The 27,280-nt window shown below is 39.2% G+C and overlaps 1 protein-coding gene across 5 annotated transcripts; it reads right to left on the bottom strand.

Annotated features, from left to right (window-relative positions):
* Nucleotides 1–8,703: 8,703 nt before the first annotated feature.
* LOC109208972 (oxysterol-binding protein-related protein 1C-like) lies at nt 8,704–20,730 on the bottom strand. Of its 5 annotated transcripts, none has more exons than XM_019372133.1 (11): nt 19,966–20,730; nt 18,701–19,057; nt 15,012–15,111; nt 14,538–14,555; nt 14,007–14,461; nt 11,988–12,143; nt 11,252–11,419; nt 11,001–11,141; nt 9,970–10,197; nt 9,435–9,548; nt 8,704–9,038 (listed from the first exon to the last, which is right to left on the bottom strand). In XM_019372133.1, exons 1-11 carry the CDS (start codon nt 20,557–20,559, stop codon nt 8,877–8,879), a joined length of 2,493 nt encoding a protein of 830 aa, XP_019227678.1. In that variant the 5' UTR covers nt 20,560–20,730; the 3' UTR covers nt 8,704–8,876. The 5 variants fall into 5 exon arrangements, with proteins under 5 accessions (XP_019227678.1, XP_019227679.1, XP_019227682.1 ...); XM_019372134.1 differs by having other exon boundaries at nt 14,007–14,458; XM_019372137.1 differs by having other exon boundaries at nt 18,701–19,067; nt 19,966–20,551.
* Nucleotides 20,731–27,280: the final 6,550 nt, after the last annotated feature.

Here is a 27,280-nt window from a genome sequence, read left to right as displayed (position 1 = left end):
GCGGTACTCAGTAAGTGCCAAGCCTAACCTCGGTTGGGTAGTGACGAGGAAGGTCAGGGCCCTACTGAGAATAATAACAGTAATAAATCTCGCAACAGTATGAACTAAGCAGAAATAATGGTTACAACTATGAAGCAAAACAGGCTATACAAGACAACAATCAACACTCAGAAATTTAACATAACACAGAGTAAAACAACTCAATACCAATACCAACAACGAGGATCTCCCAGGATACCGTCCTGTAGTCCTTTTCATCAACTGTCCAAGGAGCTTTCGGGATACCGTCCCGTAGCCCATCATATGAGTACATCCGAAGGATCTCCCGGGATACCGTCCCGTAGTCCAACTATCAATGTGCAGGGGGATCTATCGGGAATCTAACCCGCAGTCCCAAAGTAAATGTGCAGGGGGGATCTACCGGGAATCTAGATCGTAGTCCCAAAGTAAGCAAACAAGGGGGAGCTACCGGAATCCCACATCCGTAGTCCCAATATAAATACGCAGTCACAACACGAAGATATTCAGAATGAAGCTAAAAAATACAAGGCAACAGGTAGTTCTAGACTAACACGCTTCACGTAGTGCAAACAAGACAACTTGTGCAAATAGACAACTTAGAACAACTAAGCATGCTTTTCTAGCTAGCACAGTCCACAATTGCAAATAACTAAAGCAAATAAGAAGAAACTCAGTCCAAGTATTTAAAGCAAAACCGGATTTTTCAACAATTAGCTCAAACGCGCTCGTCACCTCACGCACAAGGTATTCAATTACCAAATATCATATCCTAAGGGGAAAGGTCCCCCACACAAGGTTAGACAAGCCACTTACCTCAAACCGGCTCCAATTTCAACTTGAAACCACACTTTTGCCACGAGTATCCGACTCCAAATGGCCCAATTCTATTCATTTCAATTACATCTCGTAAACAACATCTCAAGCAACTGATTCTACTATTTAATTTACAGCTAAGACGCAAATTTAGGTAAAATGACCAAAACACCCCTCAGGCCAACGTGGTCAAAACCCGAGGTTCGAACCAAAACCCAGTTACCCATTTCCCCACGAACCCAAATATGTGATTTGTTTTGAAATCGGACCTCAAATTGAGGTCCAAATCCCCAATTTTAGAAAAACCTAGGTTCTACCCCAAACCCCCAATTTCACCCATGAAATTCATTGATTTTAAGTGGAAAACATGTTAAATGATGTAAATGATTGAAAGAATCAAGTAAAATCGACTTACAAATGATTTGGAAGAAGTTTTGTCCTTGAAAAATCGCCTATGGGGTTTGGGTCTTGAAAGAATGATGAAAAATGGTGGAAATTCGACTAAGTGATGAAATTGCTTGGCTGCAGATATCGTAATTGCGAACCCCGACCAAACGTGGGAATTGCGAAGGCTGGTTCGCATTTGCGAACCCTTATTATTTTGCCAGTGTTCGCATTTGCGAAGGGTAAGTCGCATTTGCGACCACCCTACTTTCGCATTTGCGAGGGTTGAGGTCGCATTTGCGATCAGTGCTAAAATTCCCATAGTTCGCATTTGCGAGGAGTTGGATCGCATTTACGATTATAGACCCAGGTTCTAGGCTTCGCAATTGCGATGCAAAGCTCGCATTTGCGAGCTCGCAATTGCGAAGCATATCGTCGGAAATGCGAAGATCACAGAAGGAAACATACCAGATTTTACCAAGCTCAAAAATGCAATCCGACACCTATCCAAAACTCACCCGAGCTCTCGGGGCTCCAAACCAAATATGCACACAACCTCAAAAACATCCTATGGACTTATCTGTGCGATCAAATCGCCAAAATAACATCATATACATCGAATAAAGCCTCAAAACTCATGATTTCTTCCAAATTTTCATAAAACATCAAATTCCCATTTTAAGTTCGAAACACGTCAAACGACGTCCGTTTTCAACCAAACTTTACATAAAGTGCTTAAATCATATATAAGACTTGTACCGGGCGCCGGAACCAAAATACGGGCCCGATACCATAGTCTTCTAATCAAATTTTATTTCCAATTTTCCTTAGTTATTTCCAGAAAACAATTTCACACAAAAATTCATTTCTCGGACTTGGGACCTCGGAATTCGATTCCGGGCATACGCCCAAGTCCCATATTTTTCTATGGACCCTCCGGGACCGTCAAATCATGGGTCCGGGTCCGTTTACCCAAAATATTGACCGAAGTCAAAGTTATTCGATTTAATATCAAAATTTAGCATTTTTCTCACAGAATTCATATTTAAGCTTTTTGGCTACGCGCCCGGACTGTGCACGCAAATCGAGGCAACCCTAGATGAGGTTTTTAAGGCCTCGGAAGTACAGGATGGTAAGAAAACAAGTGATGACCCCTTTGGGTCGTCACAGTTTCTTTAATAACTCTCGTTTATTGCTAGTTTCTTTATATGTTTCAATCTAAATATGTATTATATTATGCAGATGACAGGCAAGGGTCGAGGTAACAATGACCCTACTGGTTCTCGGGGTCGAGAAAAGGCTAGGAAACCAAAGAGGAGGGTAGAAGATAATACTCAATCTTTTCCACCCTCTTCAGAGATGCCTATGCCTATGCCTATGTCTTTGCCTCCACCCCAGGGCTATTCTGAGCTGCCACAGCATCACGAGCCCTACACCTTTGTGCAGACACCAGGTCTTTCGTCACAGGACCATAGGACTATACGTCCGACATACAGTCCACCTGTCTCACGACCACGTGGATCGCACCCATCTGCATCGCATGGATCGCATCGATCCATGTCACATCCACATGGATCACAGCCATCAGTGTCACAGCCACTCGGGTCACAGCTATCAGTGTCACAGCCACTTGTGGTCCATCCAGCTATGTCGCAGTCACAGGGATCGCAGCCATCTTCATCAGGGACTCCATCTATTTCAGGCCTTCGCCTGCGAGATACTAGCTCTGACCCCCCTACACCTTCCACACATGCCTCTGATATACATGCTTCGGACGGTGATGTTGATGATGACGAGGAGGTGCATTATTATGAATATGGCAGGATCATCATAGTCCCTGAGGGTGATGGGTAAGAGTTATTTGTTATTTTTACGTTTATTGTTTTGTACTGCTTTTACTAAGATATTAATGTGTTTTTGTAATTAAATTGCAGGTTCATCCCTAGTAACATTACTACGAGGATAATCACCAAAGCCACCAGAAAGCTTTATGATGGCCCTTATGCGACTTGGAGTGAATTCCCATTCTCGCTGAAGGAGCAAATTTTCAATCAATTTAAGGTATAAATGTTCTTTTAAGCAGTATAATTATTTATATTTATGATATTTCCATATAATACTTAACTTTTAAAATACAGAGCAAGTGTGTATGGGAACACCGCTATAGCGCGAAAGTGGCTGCAAACTTTCATCTCAAAGCTCGCAAGCGATTGTCGCATTGTTTCTCCAAAGCTAGAAAGTTGAACCAGAAGCCTGACTGGTTGCTTCAGAATTTATGGGAGGATTTGCAAAGGCAATGGCTTACCGCAAAGTTCTTAGAGAAGAGCGAAAAAGGAAAGAAAGCCCGCGCATCTGAGAAGGGAGGATCCTTGCACACTGGAGGTGCGATCAGCCTAGGGACAATAAAAAGAAGAATGGTATGTAATTGCTTAATTTATTTTAATTTTCAAAGTATATCTATTCTGTTTATTAACTAAAATTTATGAGTTTTCAGGAAAAGAAGTTGCGCGTCCGATGAACCAAGATGAGCTATTCAAGGAGACTCATATTGTAAAGAAGAAGAAAGAGACGGATCAAGAAAGGTGGGTCGAGAGCCGAGCCTCGACTGTACATGTAAGTTTTCACTTTTCATTAAGTATTTTGATTTACTTTTATATAAATTTTGAAATACTAATTCAATGTAACTTTTCTTGTAGGGTCGCTTCACAGCTGAACTGCAGGAATTCATACGCAGTCAGCCACCTAATGAGTCGGGCGAGCCAATCCAACCTTCGGACGAGGATGCTGAAAGAATGTGGACGCAGGCTGCTGGCGGTCCAAAATGGGGGAAGGTATACGGGCTTCCTACTAAGAAATTCCATCGCTATAAGCGTGGAATGCAAGGTAAAGGGACCGGCAAAATATCGACCAGCCCTATTTGGTCGCTTTTTGGTCGCTTTTTGCGCTGTAAGCGACCAACTTTGGTCGCTTTTTGTGGTCGCTAATTTTCGGATTTCTAGTAGTACTAAAGTTACTGAAATTTAGAGCTAGTTGATTTGAAGAATTTTTTGTATTTCACAATTGAGGTGGAGGATTCAAACACCATCAATAGCCTAGTACTTCATCATCTTTCCCTTTCCCCCTCCCCTTCCCATAATGTTATACAAATAGGTTTAAAAGAAATAAATTTCTCTCTTTATTCCAGTTCATATGATTTTTTTTTTCAAACAGTATAAGCTCTTTTATATTTGAAACCGATTTTGTTTTTAAACTTTTGATTATAGCTGCCATGATTTTATACTCACATAAATATCACATATTTAAAATTACATGTTTCAAATATATTTTTTGCTACACTATGCTTAGTAAAATAAGTTCATATAGATTAAAACAAATGATAATTCAAATATAGGTGTGTATTGAGTTTGATTTGATTACTTATTGAAAGAAAAACCAAATTGACATCTAAATATACTATTTTTTTTATACATTTAAGATTGATAATTTTTTCTTTCAAAATTTTGGGTTAGACATATTTGAAATCCTTAGCTGTGATGTAATATTTGATATGATTACTATAGATGATCTTTATTTTTTGTTTTATTGAATGATTGGTTCTAACGTGTTTGGTCAATACTTATCAAATGTCGTATGATATATTTTAAGCTTCTTATTCTTTCATGTTAAATAACCCCATATTTATTAAGGTCGTATGTCTTTCGATTTTGAGATAGTCTTTTATTGAAAATCTTAGAAATATATGGAGTATATCATTATTTATACTTCATAATTGGTTCTGTATCCTATTATTATATTGAAGCTTTTTAGGAGTCGTCATGTTTATCTTCTTAATTATTCGCTTTCTAAAGTTATTGGCCTCACATGGGTTCTATTAGTGGTTGTCAATCGATCTTTAAAAACTGACTAAATCGATCAGACCGTACCGAGCCGAATATTAAATTTCTTTTCATAAAAACATATGTTTTTATATTAATTTATAACTATACCGATAGTTAGGATAACTTTTTAATTTATCAAATAAATCGAAAAATACAGAATCTTATAGAATAAATTTATATAAGATAAATATGTTATATATACTACATTAAAAATATTAAAGCATTAAATATTTTTCCTTCGGGCTTAGAATTATAAAAAAATGTTACAAACCAACAAGTAATTAAAACCTAAAGTCTCAACTCACAAACTTGCTACTCCTACTAAAACTAAATTAGTTCCAGCATATTGAGTAGCAAGTCACAAGGTATTCCAATAAGCTTGAGTAGCAAGCCACAAAATATTGAATATTTTCTCTTATATGATTTAGATTTCTCTTGTCTTTTTTTTTTTTTTTAACATTGTTGTAGATTAATAGTGGGACGAATCCTTATTTAAGCTATCTTTCATATTTCCTTGATTCATCGTCGATCGCGTTCTAACTTCTATGAGGGACTCTTAATTACATTACATTTAAATAAATACCAAAAATTAATTGTGTCGTACCGATACCGGATTGCAATGGTTACGAAAAGTCTAATTTTAGTAATAGAAAAATTATTACTTATGATACAAATTTTTTAAAGTGACCGGTCGAACTGAACGATTGACACCCCTAAGTTCTAAATAGAATTTGCTCATTACATATTGCTAGATATTCTCCTACTTATTACAGTCCTCCATTTTATCTGTGATTTCATTAACTTAAGAAAGACTCAGACTAAAGTAAACACTGCAAACCCTTCTAGTTTTACCTCAACGTCATGAGGGTATACATTAATGAACTTCTCTGTGCTACTAGTTGTCATATGGAATTGTAAGTATGAGTTCAAAGCAAATCCCTGATTTTTACGATTATGGAAAGCTCCTTGTTCCTTTCATTCTTCTCACGTTAGTAACAACACATTAATACATATCATTTGTGGCCTTTTGGATAAATTCCTTGTTTTTCCAAGGAATTTTTACCTCCTATAGCAAAGGTTAACACCTTATTTATTTTAAATAAATACCATTTAAGAAAATTATATTCTATAGATATCTTTTAATGTTTATAGCAAAATATCTAATTTTGGTTACCTCCTAACCCTAAGCCACTAAATACGCTATTCAGTTACACTATTTTCTTTCTCTCTCTACTTTGATACATGTCATTCTCTTCCCCGGCCATTCCCTGAAAACACAATGCTCAATCTCAAAATTCCTCTCACCCACATCACCTACGTTCTCTCTAATCCCAATTCTCTTGAGTGTTTCTTAATTTTTGAATTTTCTTTAATGTTTTCCTTGGATGTACTGCTTCCTCGCCTAACAGTTGGATGCTTTTGTCTGAGAACCTACACGACTCAGATTTTCTATGCTGTCGTTGGATGATTTTGTCTGAGAACCTACACGACTCAGATTTATGCCTAAGGAAGTTAGGTTTTAAAAGGAACTTCTTGCATTCCTTAGATTGAAAGTAGGTGCAATCCTTTTCAGCCTCCGCAAATACAACTTTCCGTCATCTTCAATACAAGATTCACGCTTTAACAGAGTCCTTATTCTGCCACCATTGCTCGACGGCGAATTCGCCGGAAATTAGGGTTTGTTCTTGAACAAAGACGTCGGAGTTTGGGGCTGAGCAACTTGAATTTTCTATTAAGATATTTCAATGTATCTCGTTGTATTTTCATGTATTTCATTGTATTCATTGTCTTTTTTTTAATTGTATTTCCATGTATCTCGTTGTATTCCATGTATTTCATTGTATTCACTGTCTCGTTATATTCCATGAATGTATTCATATATTTTTTAATTAATATAATTTATGTATTCAGATGTATTATATAATTTCTCTGAAGATTGCTATATTTTTGGGGTGTTTTTCGGTTGATAATCTTATTTATAACTGAAAATACAAAATTTGTGTGTTATAATTGAGTTTGTTGAGTTGTATTAGGAGTCTATTATGTTAATTGATTCACTTTCCATTTAAAAACAGTGTAATCCCCTGTTTCACGCCGTGAATACAGTCAAATACAATAATCTGTTCAGCTGTAATCCCATGTTTCATGCCATGAATACAGTCGAATACACTCGAGTACAACAACTGATTAGCTGGACTTCCCTAATTCACGCCTATTTTTGCTATTGAATTCATGAATACAGTAGCTTAAATACATCTAATACATCTTATAACAACATAAAACATATCTACAATCCGTAATATAGCAAATGGTATCTATAGATAGCTAATTACCATAGAGCAGTCAATATGGGCTTGGCCCGTTGGGCCAGCCCAACCCAACCCAGCCCGTGATTTAGCAGGGCTGGGCTAGGATATTTGGAGCCCATTTAAAAACGAGGCTTTTAAGCCCGGCCCGAGTAAGCCCGTGGCCCATGAGGCTGGGCTGGGCCGGCCCCTGGGCCTAATAAAAATACGTATTTAAAATATATAAAATATAAAAAGTGTATGACACAAAACATAACAAGAAGAGTATCCCAAGCTTAAAGTTTATTAAGCTCATCATATTAAAAGATCAAAGTCTTAAAATATTAATTAGTTTTAAAAATTTAATTATTCTTAGTATTTAACTAATTAATATTGCATACAAATTGTAAATGTAGATAAAAGTAACGATGTTAAGCCAACCTTCTCACAAGCGGATTCAAATGTGTTTGATGAAGATGATGTGTGTGTTGGATATCCCTAAGCGTCATGGACATTCTCTTGAATATTTTTTTTGAGTTTTGACTTTTATTGAATGAAATATAGTCTTGTCTTTTACCTTTTTAGTATTTATTGTTGTATATTGGAACAGTATAAAAGTTATTAAATTCTGTGAAATTTTTTCAATAAGATTTTTTGAACTTTTAAATATTTATCATTTTTTAGGTTAAAACTTAAAAAATATATATAATTATATTTAAAAAATAATGGACCGGCCCGTGGGGCCCGCGGCCCACATAGGGCTGGGATGGGCTAACTATTATAAAGCCCATAAAAAATAGTGGGCTAGCCCAGCCTAGCCCATCAATTGCTAAAGCCCATTTAGGCGGGGCCGGGCTAGACAACACTAAATTACCACTAAAAGATAGTGCTTTATGAAAATTTCTCTTTTTCCAACACCCATTTAAGTTTTTTTTCCCTTTTCTGTAGGCTTCTGCTTTTGGTTGGTAATGACTAATGAACATCAAGTGAACCTGTTTCTTCTTTATCGTCCTCGTAGTGTCTCTAAGAGTAAGCTCTATTACTTCAAAGTTTCATTGTTACCTCATAAGTTTGTATTGAATAGTTTGGTAAGCTACTATCCCAACCTCTTCAAGGCATCCCCAAAATCTTTTACTCGCAGATTTGATGACATATTTACTTTTACGGACCTAATCAAGTGTAGACTTGGCTATGGGTTTCCAGTGTTGCACGGATGTACAGAATCTGTAAAGTTAATATCGTGATATGTGTTGTGAGCCAGCTTATTTTTCTATGTAAAGAACATTAATGTGAAAGAAAATCGACAATGGAAGAGGCAAAAGAAAAAAGAAAAATAATAAAACCTTTATTCCGTGAAGGCATTCAAAGTACTTTACAAGTATGTCATGGACAATTTGCAGCTCCATTAAACTTTTCCACTACTGTATAAATGAGATGTAAAATATTTGGAAGAAATGAAATAATAAGCCGGAAATGGCTAGAGCTCACTCATTCTTTACATCTGATCAGGCGGGATATGACCAAAAATATCAGGACATGCCTCCCACTTGCCCTTTTCCCTTGCTTCCCAATAACCACCAATGTAGCGGTAACTATCACCCCCCCTGTCTTTTGCAAACCACCGCGGTTTCCAACCCCTCTCTTGCATTTTCCGAGCCTGCAAATAAGTAACAATAACTTGACTTGCTCATCTAGACACACAATAAATGCCAGTTTACGCATTCTATTACATTTTTAGAACCAACAACTAGAATGTGCACCTTTTTCAGGATTGAACGGAAGTTTTAAGCTAAAAAACGCAAATCATCTACTTAACATCTATATTATATAAAAGAGGCCGGATTTGTTCAGAGTTCTTAGAAAATTAGTTAAGAATGCAGTGGGTAGAAATCTGAAGCACAATGGGCACAAGACAGGAAACTGGAAACAAACTGCAATACAGTTCTCTTCTCAAAAGTAAATGAACAAACAAGGAAAAAAGAATTTCCTCTCATTTCCTAGTCGGCTCATGAATCTCACCTTTGAACAAAAGAGTATTGGCTGTTAAAGTTACCTGTCGCTGCCGTTCCTCAAGTCGCAACTTTTCTGAATTGGCCCTGTCATACTGGCCGTTCTCCAAGCACCTTTGATCAGGTCTAAGTCTAGAATCTGTTGGTGGCAGCCGGTCCTATAAATAAAGTGATATTAAAACCAAGGTCATCCAGGAACGGAACGAATGTGGAGAGTTAAAGTTATCTACTAAGGTAAGAGCAGATGACGTGTGCAGATGATTACACATAATTTTATATCACTACTGCTTTACTATGACCACAAATCTAACAGCACAACTATCTAAATTAAAGCCTGAAAACTTCCTAGTACATTGCAATGAAGCTCAATGGGAGTTAAGGATGAAGTTTCAGCAGGCATCCGACACGTATCCGGCCACATTTTCGGAGAGTCCGAGCAACATAGCTAGAAACAAAACCTAAACTTGGATTAACAAAATAGGTACTAAAGAGGGCTTTCAGATCCATCAGTAACAATCAGTGCAAACAATTAGCTGCCCAAGAAGGTGATTGTTCAAAGAAAACAAATCTGTATCATACCTTCAGTCCGGGGATGAGCTCATTCATTGTAATTGCAAAGCGTGTCAGGTTATATCTAGTAGGATTTTTGGGAGGTTTGCTCCGCTTCCATAGCAAATGAGCCTCAGAGATAGAATCAAATCCTTTTCCTATGGAACAATCTCCATTCACATAGTGCATGCTCTCATCCCACTTCCCGAATAGTGTAGCTACTGTCTTCCCACTCCTGTCTTGGACTATTCCCTGTACCTGCAAAAAGAAAATTTAGAAGCAACATGCTCAGTCTGAAGCTAAATCAGTCCAACTTGTACAATAAACAATTTCTCCAGAAGGAAAAAAAAAAGGATAACATCCCTAATGTCAATTACACAGAATTTGCCAAATCAAGAAACTACCAAAGAAACCCCTTCAGACATCAAAAGATACAGTGAGGCACAACTGGGATCCTAGTACTTTGTCTACAGTTCCTTTAAGTATGACTTGCAGGCCACAGAAGAATCATTTAGCATAGGTGTCTCATTTTTCTCCTCTCCTTCTTCTGCGGGTGAACAGCATATTGATTACTTCCAGCTTTTAGAGCTTTGAAAAAATAATTTGTGCATTTAAACATGAATCTCTTTCAGTTTTCTCCTACCGATTTAATTTACTAAACCAGCTAACATCGTAGCATCTTTGTGCTAGACCTTTCTTCTATGAACTGTTAGCAATTCAAAGAGCACAGGGTTTAATTACCTAAGGAATTTTACAAGGAATCTTTTGCACCAAAAAACAAGCAGGAATCTGAATGAACCAACTTTTTATCAGATTAACTCTCTGAGCACACATGAATTGCACCCTAGACAAATGTTGCTTTTACTCTAATCTTTGTTGCGGCATAGCCCAGTTCACAATAACCTCAAGCTAGGGAAAAATTTTCATAGACACATCCACAGCATGTTCGGATTATTACAATTCTGTTCTCATAATAGTCTAATGCTTAACTTCAGAGAGTGGAAGCATCAAAAGATGAGGTTTCTTGCATTTTCATGCAGGATGCTGAGAATGGAACGAACCTGGTGGGGATTCCGGTCTATAATTGACTGCTCCTTGAATTTCAGCTTACAAGAGTAGTTATGACTTCCTTGTATGCGCATTGTTCCATAGTGATCACAATACAGCTTTCCCAAAATCAGATTGTATATCGATGTAGTAACCTATTACAAGATTATTCCCATGTTATAGATGAGCTTGACATATAACAAAATTTAATCATTATGTAATGATTAAATAAAGGATAAATATCCAAGTGTCCACATGCAAATACCTTGCTCCATTGGAAGATTTCTCCATCATCAAATTCAAGAGTCAATATACCAACAGGATCCAGCTGAATTGAGCGACCCCAAAATTTGCTCTTTAAATTACTATCTCCCCAGAATTTCCATCCTGTGCCCTCACAATGGCATGCTATTATCATGGGATGATGACTTACCTAAACAAGGAGAGAATATATCAGACATCAGCGACATGCTCTCTAGCAGCCTTGAAAACATTTCAAGGGACAGACTCTTGCTTGCAATCAATTGTCACCCGACAAGAGAGGATTGCTCAAGTGGTAAGCATCCTTCACCTCCAACCTTGAGGTAGTGGGTTCGAGTCACCAAGGGAGAAAAATAGGGAGCAAAATAGGGAGGCGTTAAAGAAAATGTCACCCAAAAAAAGAAGAGCCACTGGGGAAGTAACGCACATTTAACTCCACCAATCTCCCAAACTTCCTCCTCAAGACCTCTCAACTAGAGACTGACAAAAATTACTTCTTAATTACCACAAAGAACCTCCACGAACACAGTTGCATCAGGAAATCAAAAGATGAAGACAGGAAAAATGAAAAGCATAAATAGAAACACAGTGATTCCATAAACATCAATTCCATGATAGGTTGGAAGCTCGTAATGGCCATTGTCTGTATGTCTCCGCCATAATCAGAAACTAAAGAAGAACACCGCGAAGAGAGAAAAATTATCAGAGACTGATAACTGATTACATAAACAAAATGACACCTTCTCTGAAAAAAACCGGAGGCCTTTATCTGGATAGTCAGCCTCATAAGTCTCCCCTAACAACGGATTGAATGGTTTGCAAATCCGTCCTTCAGTAGAGGCATATGCAGATACGGCAAATGCTGCTACATTGAGAATCCTCATCAGGCTGTCACCCTATCAATAACATAAGATTGAAATCAGAACCTTGCATAGATAGTGCAAAATGGCTAACATATAATGCTTATGGGAATAAATGGCAACTAAGATGGAAAAGCACTAGAAAGTTTCTGATGAAGGAAAAGCACTCAAAATGATGAAGAGTCTTTTCCTTTATTTTAACATTTACCAATTAGAATGAACGTAGACAGCACAACCTCATATTACAGGTATTAGGATGAGGACAATGACCCCTGAAAACTGGTAAAAGTTCGTACATAATGGTGAATAAGAAGAAAGACGAAAAGAAGTGATGACCATTAGTCTTGCCAGAAAAAACAACTGAAAGTGAGCGACTTAATTATAAGCATCAATTCAGAGTTGAGATGGCATGACAGCTGTATGACCACACCAATAAAACATAATCGTACTTGCTGCAGATACATCACAACTGAAAGTGAGCGACTTAATTATAAGCATCAACTCAGAGGTCAGATGGCATGACAGCTGTGTGAACACACCAATAAAAAATTAAAAACATAACCTCAGTTGCTGCAGAGACATATGCCAACAGACCAGGAAAGAAAGCAAAAGTCTGTAAGCTCACCTATGAGTGAAGGGAGTTCAAGAAGATACCAATGTGTCATGCCAGTGACCATGTAATGATCATACTTGCATTTCAAGAAACGAAAAGTACACTTAGTTCATCTATGGAAAAAAAAGCAACAGACAGGGCGCCCCGTAAAAGAGAGGGAGGAAATGGCATATCGTGAAGATCCGGGCGGCAAGGTGGAAAAATTACCATTAAGCTTTTCAAAGAATACATTTGCAGTCATCCCGATACTAGTTTAAGATAAATGCAAAATCAGCTACTTCTATGGACAATGAGAGATGAAGTTCGAATAGATTATTCCTAAGCTAAGGTAGAGCCACATATATTCATTGTTTCAACTACATGAAGAAACGGGTTCTTAGCAGATTAAATATATATCAATCAATCAAATACACTTCAATCCAAACGAAGTTGGATCGTTTTTATGAATCTTCTATCACCTTTCCGTTCTATTATAAGAAGCGAAAAAAATATATTTCCTGAATACTTGCAGAAGTAAAAGGCTAAGATATTCAGGCTGATTGAGAAAGAGAAGATCCAGTGATTTGGGGGAGAGAAAAGTCATTTGCCATCTCAATCACTTTGAGTACAGAAAAATCAAATAGATGACAAATGTGAAACAGAATATAAATTAGATAGGTACGCACCAGTGGTTATACCAGGCTTGAACTATAGGAGTTCTAGAATTCAACTGCAATTGCAGAGCTTAGTACACATAATAATAATACCAAAGAAGTTGCAAACAAGAACATGTGAAGCTTTACAAAATTGTTATGGGTTCATATACATGCAGCACCAGAATACAGAGGGCCAAGGGAATCTTCTCCTCCCCCTCTTGACTAAATCCCATGATTTATTTCCTCCTTTTTTATTGCAGGTGTGGAAATTAATTTAAAGTGTCTTCAAACTTCAAAGCAATACCAGTGCCAAAAACCATCAGTACAGACGGCACAAAAATTTGGCACGCAAATCATACAACATGGAGAGAAGATCGTGGCCAAACATCATTTCAAGCATTTAGCAAACAAGAATTCAAAAATATATACAATATCTATGCTATTATCCTTCTTTGGGTTTAGTTCAGCTAATTTATGGGGAAAGGTAAAAAGTAATAAAGGAACCACATCTTGATCCTGTGCATCAGAAAAATCCCCAAATAATCTTAACACGATGAAGATGCATTACTTTTTACTAATATAGGACAAATTACTGTGTCCAAATAATTCTAATAAATCTATCCAAATGGTGAAGAGAACTTATTTGCTTACCCTTCTTCCCCATTCTGAAGCCCGATCAAGAAGGTATGAGTACTCCAAGTCTTCAAACGATTTTTGCAAGGAAGAAAGAGGTTCATTGAAGTACACAGGGAGGCACACTTTTGTGAGATCCTTCCCGATATTGTCTTTAATCATCGACCACAGACTGACTCCTTTCTCTTTCTCAATGGGATTAGGCAATTTCTTACGACGCTTGACATGAGGAAACTTGGTTCCAACTGATCTAATAACAGGGTCAACACTTTCATCAGATGCATATGCATACAGATCATCCTCGTCTGAAGAGAAAGATGATGTTCGAAAATCAGAACCACTGCTTTTAAGAGAACTTGATGAAAGAAAATCCCTAGTGTCAAAAAAGGCATTCTCTTCATCATCAGTATCTTCCTCAGCAGCATCAACTCTTTCATTGTCATCCTCCGATTCACTTGCACTTGCACTTGCTTCTGGAACAAACATCCAAGAGGATTAAAAGGTAAGGATAAAGATGGTGAACACAAAATGTATCCATGCTGAACACACCAGAGTGATCCTCTTGATCTGCAGAAAGTCAAACCAAATCACATCGGATGTGAAACCCTTCAAAAAAAAAATTTAGACACTCCATGTATCATTTTATATGGCGGTGTTTGACTAGGCACAAAGTATAAGAAAGAAAAGACTTTTGACACATACCAAAAGTTCACTTAAAACTTGTGCTCTTAAACGTGTCATGTCATTTCCATGTCGATAAGAGCGTGTCATTAACGGTAAAATGGAAAATTTGAAGTTGATTAGTTTCCAAATATAGGAATTTGCCGTTCTCTTGGAGCAGACTAGCAGGAGAGAGTGTCATATAAAATGGAACAAATGGAGTAGCACTTATAGAATATTGAAAAATAAGGAATCTTAAGACGAAACAAAAATCTGACAATCTTGATTCAGTTTTACCAATGGCAACAATTTGGAACAATATGTAACAAAGTAAAACGAAGACAAAAACAAATCGAGCCATACCACTGTATTTATCCTGCCTTAATCTAGTAGATGGCCCGACATCTTTCCACTGTCTTTGACTCTCATCAACCACAGTATTCTCTAAATCGACCTTTTCTGTCTGCAAAACAAAGATCCAATACCTTATCACAAACGGCAAAGAGAAGGAGAACTCCAACAGATCTGGTCGCACAAAATCATAAGGATACAGAGCCTTTCTGGTGGCCAATAATGTCATTGTCATCTTTCTTTCTTTTTTCTTTTTGATCAAGTAAAGTGGTTATTGTCATCTTTCAATTGATGATTTGCTGAAGCAAATCATCTTACATATAGTGAAGTCATATTGACACATGTTAAATGGAAGAGAAAGAGAATGTTCACAGAAAAGCAACACTGTGACTGAATTATCTAGACCAAATGCGTGGTACCACCACAAACCCCACACTACATCGAAATAGAAAACGACCTTTCTCCAGTGTGGAACTATCCTATTGAATCAGAAATAACTAGAAGATAAAAAAGACAACTGTAAATATTTGGCATTTATCGGGCATTAGCACATATTTCCCTTCTTTCTAGCTCAGATTAACAATATCAAGGCTATCCCATCCATGGGTGCTTCTATAAGTTCTATGCTGCTTGTCACAAGAGAAATGGAGGTGAATATTAAAGCCTGAAAACTCAAGAGATTTGGGTTAATATCTCCAATGTCAGATATAATATAATAATCAAAACCACGAAGGTCAGAACAAAATCTGGAAAGCTAAGTGGGCAACGAGTTTTAACTACTTCGCTAGGGCACAACAAATATCCAGCGACCTGCAGGAGGGGTGGGTGTAAGGTGTTGGTCTAAAATTGCAAAATCAAGTCTGTCCGAGAAGACAATGGAAGAACAATAGAAAAAGAAAGACTTCTTGTCTTTGGGAAGAACAAAAAACCATAGCAGTAGTCTGCAAGCTACACCTCTCTATCTATTCCTTATTTGTGAAGTTTGCACCAACATCAAGAACAGATCAAACATTTGAATGGACATCCCAACTACGTAGCACGTCATTGTATCTAATTCCAGATATTGCATATAACAGAATCCCTAATGTAGAATCGTTATAGTTTATTCAAATAAGTTACTGACCATTAACATGCCCATAACATCAAAACCATATGAGAGGAAGTTTAAAAGACATATAAGTGCAGGTAGACATAGTAAGTTAAAAAAAAAACCTTTAGAAATACCGGCATCAACCTTATAGTGCATATATCCAACTGCACCCCGTCCAATTACGGAACTAATAGGACGTTTGCAGAACAAGTGTCTAATACTGGGCAAATTCGTATTTTCCTCCAATTTTTTAAATTCAGATATACTTGTCATCCCTTCAGAAAAAATGGGTAACTGAACTAAGTGCCACTTCGGTTACTAATTTCTGATTATGTTTCACTTTTCTGTTCTGAAATTTTTCTTCGAAATGATAAAACATGAAAAAATCTTATCATACTTTTTCTCTGGGGGAGGGGGGAAATGAACTTGTTAAAAACCAAAAGTTTCCAACTCTTCGATTGAATGAAACCCAAGCCCTGAAATGAGGTATAGATGTCTCATCTAGCTTCTTCATCTAGTATTTCACATTACGATTACAGAAATCCAGTAGGTAAACGATGAGGCTCCTACTCTAGATGTAGACATTAATAATATTTTATTTTTTTAATTTAGTATTTTTAGACATGTTGCTCAACCAATATTGAAATACAATGCAACTTATCATTTGTCAGCTCTGTTCGAAACCATAAAAAAAAATTGGTATGCCCATCAAGACTTTTGATTGAAAGTGTTAATTATCTTTCTTGGTAAATTAAGGTTAGATAATTAAAGACTAAAAGAGTGTTACTATTCATAGCGTCTCCTTGATCTTCAAAAAATTCATATACCGAAACTTAACCTTTATCCTTTAGCTTTGGATCCCCATCTCTCTTAACGAATATAATTTCAAATATTACTCCAAAAAGTTGTGCCCATTTAACTAGGACAAATGATATGGCATCGAGGGAGCATACCCAAAAGCAGGACATTTCACCACAAATGGGAAGACAACGGAAAGAAGGGGAAAAAAAAAGAGAAGATAGGGTCGATAAATGACAAAATAAGGAAAGAGGACACAGTTGGAAATATGATCAAATTAGGCATCAAAATTCTGTTATTTTTCTCCTTCCTTATGCAAGTTAATAAAGTTTCCAATTCATAAAACAATCAGAATTCCGCACTTCTAAGAACTTAAGGGCCGTCCACTTCGATTGTCATACTCTCTTTCTCCTTCCTAAGACAAGACGCATCAATTGTTTCTCTCTCTTCTCCCCAGGTCCAAGCAGTTGTGCTCTGCATGTAAGTTTCTCGCTTCCCTTTCTTCTTCCTCCTCCTTCCCCTTCTCCCATCATCAGAGATCCTCTTCAATTCAGCTCCTTTAAGCCAATGAAGGACACTAGCTAAGGCCAAACTGTACATCCACGTAATGCCGCAAGCAAAATGGCTTGGTATCTAATGAAACATCTACACATGTTATGTCCACCGCATCAACAGTGCATATCACTATAAATTCACCTGCTATACACAGCCTTACCATGTATTAGAAGGGAATGTTTCCATGGCTCCAGCTATTAGCCTCTTAAGTCAGATCCATTTGATCTTTTTGAAACTTTTTTTTTTTTTAATTTCACAATGTCTCTACTCCAATCCACTGTTCGGTAGGAACCTTGTAGTTTTTCCAATGAGAGATTTATGTGTCCACAGAAAATATAGAGAACTTCTAGTGTTAGAGAAACTAATTTTTTTGATATTGGTGTGATATGGGACCAAATGGAGCGATATAGACAGTGAGAAATAGATATTCGAGCCCAACTTGCTTGGGATTGAAGTGTTGTTATTGTTGTTGGTACCTATACTAGAAGAGAAGCCTTGAAGCAACATAAGAGTTGCCTCCACCTCCACATGCCCAAGTGAGAACCTGATCAAGCCATAAAAGCAACTTCCAGCAGAAGTGCAGGGGAAGGTTGTGTACAGTACATCCATTGTGGTACGGCATCCCTCGGACCACACGTATAGAGAAAGCTTAGTGTACCGGTTGCCCTTTTGGTGCCTCTACTCAATAACAGTAATAAAGACTCCATACATAGGAGACGTGTGATAAGCTTGAGTCCTTGAGAAGTCTTAAAAAGAGAAAGCAGTAAATCAGGCTTTTCTAGGTGAAGGAACCAATTAGAAACAAATGACACACAGTATCTTCACTTCTTTAGGAAACAAATCACAAACTCAATCATGAACAAGAAAGGAGGCACATAGCCACAAACTAGTCACTTCATCACAAGCATGAAAATCTCATTCATCTGGTGACATAAAGAGAAATAGGCCCAATTTTGCTTCTCAGATCCTTTGTTTTTAAAGCTGCCACTAAATGCAAATGAGCAACATATGTGCCACTTTATCATTGAAGATAGAAAAATCAATATGCTTCATACAAATATCCAAGACTTGAAACATAACAAACAAAATAAGTACTACCACGGTATTCCTGAAAAATCTCAAGAATAATAGTAAGTTAGACACGAGCCACCAACCTAAAGAGCAATCAATTGAGAAGATTCTAAAGCGGTTTCACATTCAGGATCACATAAGCAACTGAAAAAGAATACTGATGCTTTCCACAAGTCATGCTAGGTACCTCTAACTGTCTCAATGTGTCCATGAGCAGCCAATGCTTCTGCTTAAGTACCGTCAGTTGATTCTGCAAAGATGCAAACTCATTTCTCATAATCTGCTCGCTGTCCTGAATAGCAGCCTCACTCGCACCCTCCTTCAACAACCGTTGCCTCAACTTATCTGTTGAGACAGCTAAATTGTCCACTGGAGCCATTAACTCACTGTTGGACAATCTGGGAAACATGTCCTTCACAGCCTGCAATGCTTCCACCCATGCTATTCTGTCCTCTCTAGTCTCAGCCCTCAGGTGCAGCCTCTTTGTTCCAGTGAAAAGCGAAAACCTCCTGTCATCTGATCTACTTTCGCGGATGGATGAGACCTAGCAAAGACTACTCAATTGTTAAATAGATACGTAATCACAATAAAGAGGTTAGCAGTTCGGAGAAAGCGGCACATCTAGAAAAATTCAGCAAAGAACCAAAAGAAAAGAAAATATCACCACCATAAGACTAAGCAAAATGAACACCATGTACAAGGGAATAAGGGGCAGAGTTTAGGGGAAGAGTGTTTTTTTAAGGATGTGAGAGGTTACTTTTAACAATCCAGATTTTATCCTTCAAAGTGCTGAAAATTTTAAAAATTTTCTTCAAAGGAGTAGTCCTGCCTCCTCCTCCCACCGTGGTCAAAGGCGAAGAACTTAAAAAGCATCTGGGTCTATTGGCGCTTTAATCACAAAGCACAGTTAAAGCATAAGCTTTCATTTAAAAAGAGGCACATTGAAGAAAAAAATAAAAATATATCTATAATGTAAGAAAACATTACAAGTTCTTTCATAATGTTTTCCTTAACAATTATATATCTCTTCGCCAATTTATTTATTGCTTAGTACCACTCATTCAAGATAGAACGCTTGAGTAATGAGGCCATGCCTTGCGTACCCTGAAGCACAAGCTTAAGGGCAGTGCCCTCCCTGAGCTTTTCTAACCTATGAGCCTATGACAAGCAAACTCTGCATTCGCACCTAATATATGTTGGGATACTGAATCTCCAATTTCTTCAACAAACTCATAAGAGTAAAGATGATCATGTAATTAAGAAGCATATTTAATTACAGTGAAAAAAGCACTTCTGTAATTTCCTTCTTTCCAGAAACCTCAGCATGTAACAACTAAACTTCAATTCCACTAGGGACATCCGATAAAATCGGAATTCCACAAAGCACTTTGAAACAATTCATTAACATGGAAAAAACCGGTAACTGATATATATAAGCAGTAGAAGTATAACCTTGAGATGAACTTCACCAACGGGCTTCCGGCGAGCCTGAGAAGTAAAAGCAGTAGTAATCTTATTCGGCCGCGTCCTCGAGATTCTCCGAAGGGATTCTTCGCCAATTACTTTGGATCCTTTCTCAGTCTCCGAGTTCACAACGATCCTATCCGGTCCATGGATCTTGTAATAAGATAAAACTCCATCCTGCAACACGAACCACCGAGGCCTCCATCCTTTGCCGTAGTTCACCCACTTGTGTAAAATTCCCGATATACCGTTCCCGACGATGTCGTTGATCTTCACTTGATCGCCGGCGGAAGCGGCGGCGCACGTCAACTGAATCGCCTCCCTCATCGACGGTGGCCGTGATAGAGATGTGAAAATCGCCGCCGTTGACGACGATGATGACTCCGTCAAACTCCGATGACGATGATGATGATTCGAGTTATTCGCGCTCCAATTATTATTATGATTGTAATTATTTCCGCTAGAGGACCGGTTCAGTAAGTCAGCCGATCTACTAGTAGATTCCGCCACCGGCGGTGGAGGCGGAGGCATTAGTAACGATGAGGATTCGTAGTTGTTGTTAACGCAGCAAAATGGACGCATTTAGCATATCATATTAGTATTTCAAAATTATACTTTTATACTTCTATAAATATACTCCATATTCTTTTTCTCCCGTAAAAAACAAAAATTACAATAACTGAACGTAAAGAAAAGGAAGGAAAGGAAATCAGCGACAAGAAGTGCTGACGTGGCAGGGGAAGAGGAAAGAGAACGCCTTAGGTGGGGGGGGGGGGGGGGCCTGTTTGGGGAAGTCAAAAAAGAGTTGCGGAGGGGGCAGTTTTAAATTTTATTGAAAGGAAATGTGTGAGTTGTAAGTCATGCCGGCGGTTGTGTGTGGAGAGAGTGAAAGGTGGGTGATGTAAAAGGCGACACGTGGATGAGAGCAAATCGTTTCTCCAGTGCATATCCATTCACTAGACAACTAGAACGTTGAAATGAAAATTAAGCATCAATTTATTTCACATTAAAAATGCACGACTAGTGACTTGCGCTAATTTGAGATTCTGCTTGTAGGTGTCGCATGGCAATAATTTTTATGTAATCTATTGATGTTGCATCAAGATTGAAATTCTACGTATAGGTTGTTCGACCGAAAAGTTTTAAGCCTTTTTATTAGTCTAAATTCAATCAAAAAGATATGGATAAATCCTAGTCAGAGATAATTTATTCTAGATCTGAAATGAAAGACAAGAATAAATAAGCATAGTTGGACGTAAAATTTGATTACAGTCACGATTGGGTTCCATAATATAAGAAAAGGAAGGTGGCTTCAATAATATCAAATGATAACGATAAATACATAAAGGAAAAAAATCACCATTCTTGAAATAGATAGACCTCCATACATTTGATAAAGTTGAACCACAGATTATCCCCCTTTTGGCGAAGAGTTCAGAGGGATGAATCTCTCTCTCTGTGTTCCCTCATGATATTTATACCAAACACTTTCCTTACCCAGTGGTCCTTGACCGAAGTACCTAAGTTCTTAGAATATCCTGTAGAATATTCCTCCAAAATGTCTAAGTATTGAGCTATCCATTCGGGCCGAACTGAGTGCTCGACCTCGACTGTAGCTGAATCATTCGCCGATGTATTACTTCCTCTACGCGACTTCGGCTTGGTTGACTCATGGTCGTTCTTCCTTAAGTGGAATTCTTTTTATCAAATTTTGACCTATACAGTTAGTCCCTCCGCCTGTCGGGGTCGTCTTTGGACGAGCTCGATGGGCGGACCTCGCCAGTTTGCGAGTTGAGAAATTTGAGCATCTTGGTCGAGGGGCGAACCCTTCATAGCGAGAGGATGATGTGATGCTTCGAGAGCCACCCCTGACCGTTACGTTAGTTTGAAATGACATCAATTTGTCATGCGTCATTATGGCACATGTTCCCTATACATTACGTCGTTTCATGTGCCTCTTCTGCTTTGGAATTAACGTGGCGGCGTTTGGTTTTCCCACTCAGGGTGCTTGTATTCTTATAAATAGAGAAGAAAACTTCTCATTTGGGTTTGTTGTGTTTCCTATACATTATTCGAAAAACTCCAGGCTTCTCTTTCCTCCTTCTTCAGACTCTTACATCTCCATTTCTCTTCTTTTGAAGTTTCTTACCATTACTACCCCCTCCACCTTAGCACTTACCATCTACATTGCCAAAGAGAGCATGGCTAGTGCACCTTCTAATTCCGGTAGGGTCACTAGTACTGTTGCGCCCGAAACGGATTTGCCCTCCCATGAAGAAGGGACAGCCATTATAGAACATGAGAACTTTCCCACTGTGGATAAGATAATTCCACGCCCGGGAAAAACTAGGACTAATTTCAAGAACTTACCTGACGTCGATCCTGAGCCCGTCATTTCTGTAATGGATGATGCGGCGCTTGCCGCGCTTAAGGCTAAGTGGAGGATTCCTTACCATGTTGAACTTATTCCCGCGGGTAACGACGTCATGAAGATACATCGCCCGGGATACTGCGCATTTATGCGTACCCGTTTGTTATCGGTTACACATTTCCCCTTCCTTCCCTGGCGGAGGACTTTTGTCGCTATTATGGGTTGTGTCCGGCTCAGTTTTCTCCGTATATATTCAAGCTCTTCCTCATGCTTGCCAAGTACAGGGAACTAGCTAGTCGGGAGATTTCTCTCTGTCACTTGCTTCACCTCTTCGTACCCAGTTTTTACAGGGGTACTATGATACATCTTCATCACTGCGGGACCAAGGGCTTGGTGGTGAAGATGGATGATAAGACCAATCGCTGCTTTTGGAAAAATTTCTTCTTTGTGAAGACGGAGCACGTGGTGTCAAATCCTAACGGGTTTCCTGAGGAGTGGAATTATGCCCGTAAGTTTTTATTATATATTTTTTTAAACGGCTTCTCGCTGCCCCCTTCCGGTGATCTGATTATTCTTTTTCCCTTTTTCTCTATTTTGCAGTCGAGAAAGCACCTCCTCTGCTAGTCGCTGATATTCGCGAGTTGGTGAGCCAGGTTTTGCCCCATACGATGGGGATTCGTGAATGGTCGTCGTTCCACGAGAGATTCAGGCGTAAGCCCTCTGCTGGTTGATAACTAGGGATTTTAACGTGTTTTACGCTCCTTCTTGCTTACGCTTTGGTAATAAATTGTTACAAAATAGTCCCAAAAGGCTCATAAGTGTGCTTGATTGCAGGTTTGATCGACAAAGTGACGAAATGTCAAAGATCGGCTCAAAGGGAGTGAAACCTGCTCAAGTATCAAAGACAAGGCAAACTGAGGGCAAAAAGGCCTAGTGCGGCCGCATTCGACTTTGTGCGGTCCGCACTAGGTAGATTCAGAGAGATAGCAAAACCAGGCTTCAGGCAGCGCGACCGCATTACACATTGCGCGGTCCGCGGTGAAGGCTCCGCGGCCGCACTACCACTTTGTGCGGTCCGCGGAAGAGAGATTTAGAGAGTTAAAAATTGCCATGGTTCAAGCCGTGCGGTCCGCGGTCATACTTGTGCGGACCGCATTAGAGACCTCCGCGGTTGCGGTCCATTCTACGCGGTCCGCGGAGCCCAAGTTCAGAGAGCCCAGATTTGAAGTTCAAAAGCCTAGTGCGGCCGCAGTCCATTTTGTGCGGCCCGCACTGACCCCGTAGGGGCATTTTTGTCCAGTTTTTCCAACTTAGTATAAATAGAACCTTTTTCCATTTTTAGGGTATCAGTTATTTTATTTCAGCAGTTGCGCTCGTGAGAACTTCATTTGTAGCCATTTTTGGCATCTTAGCTTACTTTTAACGATAGACTTTTGTATTTTACTTTAGTGCTTAATTAATATGTCTTCTTTTTCATCTATTTCTCCATTTTCTTGTTCAAACATGAGTAGCTAAACCCATTAGGTAGGGTTGTGGCTCAACCCTAGTGTGGGTAATTGATGGGTGTTGTGATTTAAGGTTGGATTGACTATGGGTGTTTGTATTTGGGTCAATTTTATGGTTTAATTTATGAATTGGTGGTTGCAAATACTGGTTTGTGCTAAGTTGACTTGTCTCTTCTTGCGAAAGAGAGCCTAAGTCTCCAAAATTGACCCAACAAAGAATTGGGATGGACCCAAGAGAATTGATAGTCCCAATTAAAGGGTTAAACCTCGAGAGAGTAATTACCCGACTTGAACCCTAGTTGCTTGAGCTAATTTGCCTACCCATTTGGTCTCGAGGGAGTCAATTGGGCAAAATTACTCTCTCTACCGATAGGTGTGAAAGTGGGTAAAATTGTGCAACGGTTATACATATTTCCCCAATCATGTCAATCAAGCTTTAGAAGCAATTACCCGTCATTAGCCACCTAGGTGAAAGTCACTACCCTAGTGCCCCTCAATCCATTAGATACAACTCTTAGCAATTATCTCTTAGCACAATCTATTTTCAATTCTAATTAGTAGTTTTATAATAGTAGTTTATAAAAGAAAACCCAAAAATTATGAGAAGATCAATTAAGAACATACACGCGATCCTAAGCTAAGTAGATACCCAACTCCAATCCTAGCTCTCTGTGGATTCGATCCCGACCCACAAATCGGGTAAAAGCTATTGCGACCCTCTCTTGCTACCTTTTATTGGTGTGGAGTAGGATGCGATCAACTTTTTGGCGCCCTTGCCGGGGAGCTAACGGTTTTGGCTATCTATTTAGTTAGTTTTGTGTGTGTTCTTCTTTCCTTCTTTATTATTAATTTGTGTGTGTGATTATTACAGGTACCAAAATGGCTTTACATGCAAATAACCCTCTTGGAAATGTGCTTCCGGGGGAGGAGGTTGAGGATATTGGAGACGATGAGGTGCCTATTGTACCTCCCGGACGTGGATGAGGCCGCCAGGCCAATGCTAATGACAATGTTCCAGACCCTCCTCCGCCACCTCCAAGAACGGTTCCTCGGGTGCTACCGAACCAAGGATATGCGAGTGCTATTGTCCCTCCCAGAATCCGGGCGGGCAATTTTCAGATAACTAATGTGATGTTGACCTTACTTGAGCAGCGTGGGTATTTCACGGGCGCTGCGGATCAAAATGCTTACAAACATCTCAAAGGGCTCGTGGATACATGTTGGGGTAGCAAGCAGACGAATGTGTCCGAAGATGCTCTTAGGTTGAGACTTTTCCCATTCTCACTTCGTGGAAAGGCATTGGATTGGCTAGAGAGACTCCCCAACCATTCCATCACAACTTGGGATGAGTTGGCGGATAAGTTTATTGGTAAATTTTTCTCACCCGGGCACATGGCGGCACTTCGAGATGAGATATTGGCTTTCAAGCAAGAACCCACGGAACCTTTGCATGAGATTTGGGAGCGGTTTAGAACAATGGTGAAAGAATGCCTAAACAACGATATGACCGAGGCGATGATTAACAAACCTTCTATCGGGGCATCAATACGACAAATCAATGCATAGTCAATCAATTGGCCGGGGGTAATTTCATGAAGTTGACTTATGACCAAGCTTGTGAGATTCTTGATGAGATGGCGGATACATCTTCCGCATGGCAAAGTAGGGCCAATGTTCCTCAAGGCGAACCTACAGTTATTCATTTACATAAGGAGCTACATGACCATGGACAGGATATATCGGAGTTGACAACTACTATGAACCAATTGGCTAAGGCACGGTTGCGACAAGTCCAAAACCCTCACCAAGTGAATGCTATGAAAAGTGTTAATTTGCTTACCAACAAGAGAAGGCAAAGAAGGCAACAAAATCAAGGGAATTCCGAGCAATTTGATGATGAGTATGATGGGTTTCAAAATGAGGGCTATGATGAGCAAAATGAAGAGGTACAATATGTTAACAACTATCAAGGCAATAGAGGCAACTCTTCAAACCAACAATGGCGACCCCAAGGTAATTGGGGCTATCAACAACAAGGTGGTGGTAATTGGAACAACAACAACCAAGGCGGTAATTGGGGGAACAACAATCAAGGCAACCAAGGGCATTGGAATGGTAATAACAACAACTGGAACAACAATGGTCAAGGCAATTGGAACAACAATGGAAACCAAGGCAATCGGGGGCAAGGCTTTCAAAGGCCCCCCATGTACCAACAACCGAACAATCCACCCCCTTTCCCTTCTCAAGGATCTAGTTCTTCGGGTAATGATATGGGAAGAATAGAAATGATGTTCGAACAAATGATGAAGAAGAACCAAGATTCCGATGCTCAATTGGCTTCCCACAATACCTCAATTCGGAATTTGGAGGTGCAAATAGGCCAAATCTCTCAATCGTTGAATACTCGCCCAAAGGGTGCTCTACCAAGTGATACGGTAGTGAACCCTAAGGGTGGGAACAATCATGTGATGGCGGTTACAACACGAAGTGGGAGAGGAGGTGATGTGCATGCCTCGAAAGATAAGCAAGTTATGGAAGATGAGGTTGAGTTGCAAGAAAAAGATCTTCCTTTGGTAGTTGAAGATGTGGTTGACAATGAGGTGAACAATAATGTGAGGATTGACATTGATGAGGCCGAGGTGGAAACTCAAGAGGCCGTGAACCCGTCTAGGGAACACATAATTGACATGCCAGAACCAGTGGTGCCAAAAGCCAAGGCACCTTTGCCCAGACCACCTCCGCCTTATCCTCAAAGGCTACCCAAGAAGAAAATGACAACCAATTCAAAAAGTCATTGACATATAAGAGCTTATCCATCAACGTGCCTTTGGTGGAGGCTTTGGAGCAAATGCCTGGGTATGCAAAATTCATGAAAGATTTGGTTAAAAAGAAAAGATCAATGGACTGCGAAACTATCATGATGACCCACCAAGTTAGTTCCATAGTACATTCAATGGCCTCGAAATTAGAGGATCCCGGTGCTTTCACTATCCCTTGCACTATTGGTAGTGCAGACTTTGCCAAAGCTTTATGTGATCTTGGGGCAAGCATCAATTTAATGCCCTTCTCAGTTTTCAAGTCTCTAGGTATTGAGCAACCAAGGACAACTTCCATGAGATTACAGATGGCAGATAGATCAATGAAGCGTCCTTTGGGTATAATTGATGATGTGCTTGTCCGGGTGGACAAATTTATCTTGCCGGCGGACTTTGTGATTTTGGATTGTGAGGTGGACTATGAGGTCCCAATTATTCTAGGGAGACCTTTCCTTGCACGGGGAAGGTCATTGGTTGATGTTGAAGCGGGTGAACTAACGTTTCAGGGTAGGTGATGAGAAGGTCGTCTTCCAGTGTTTGCAAATCATGAAGCAGCCCAATAGCACCGAGGTGTGCTCAGTTTGTGGACATTGTCACTAGCTGTGATA

The sequence above is a fragment of the Nicotiana attenuata genome, unplaced genomic scaffold, assembly GCF_001879085.1.
Source record: "Nicotiana attenuata strain UT unplaced genomic scaffold, NIATTr2, whole genome shotgun sequence".
NCBI lineage: Eukaryota > Viridiplantae > Streptophyta > Magnoliopsida > Solanales > Solanaceae > Nicotiana > Nicotiana attenuata.
This window is presented reverse-complemented; position numbering and strand designations above follow the sequence as displayed.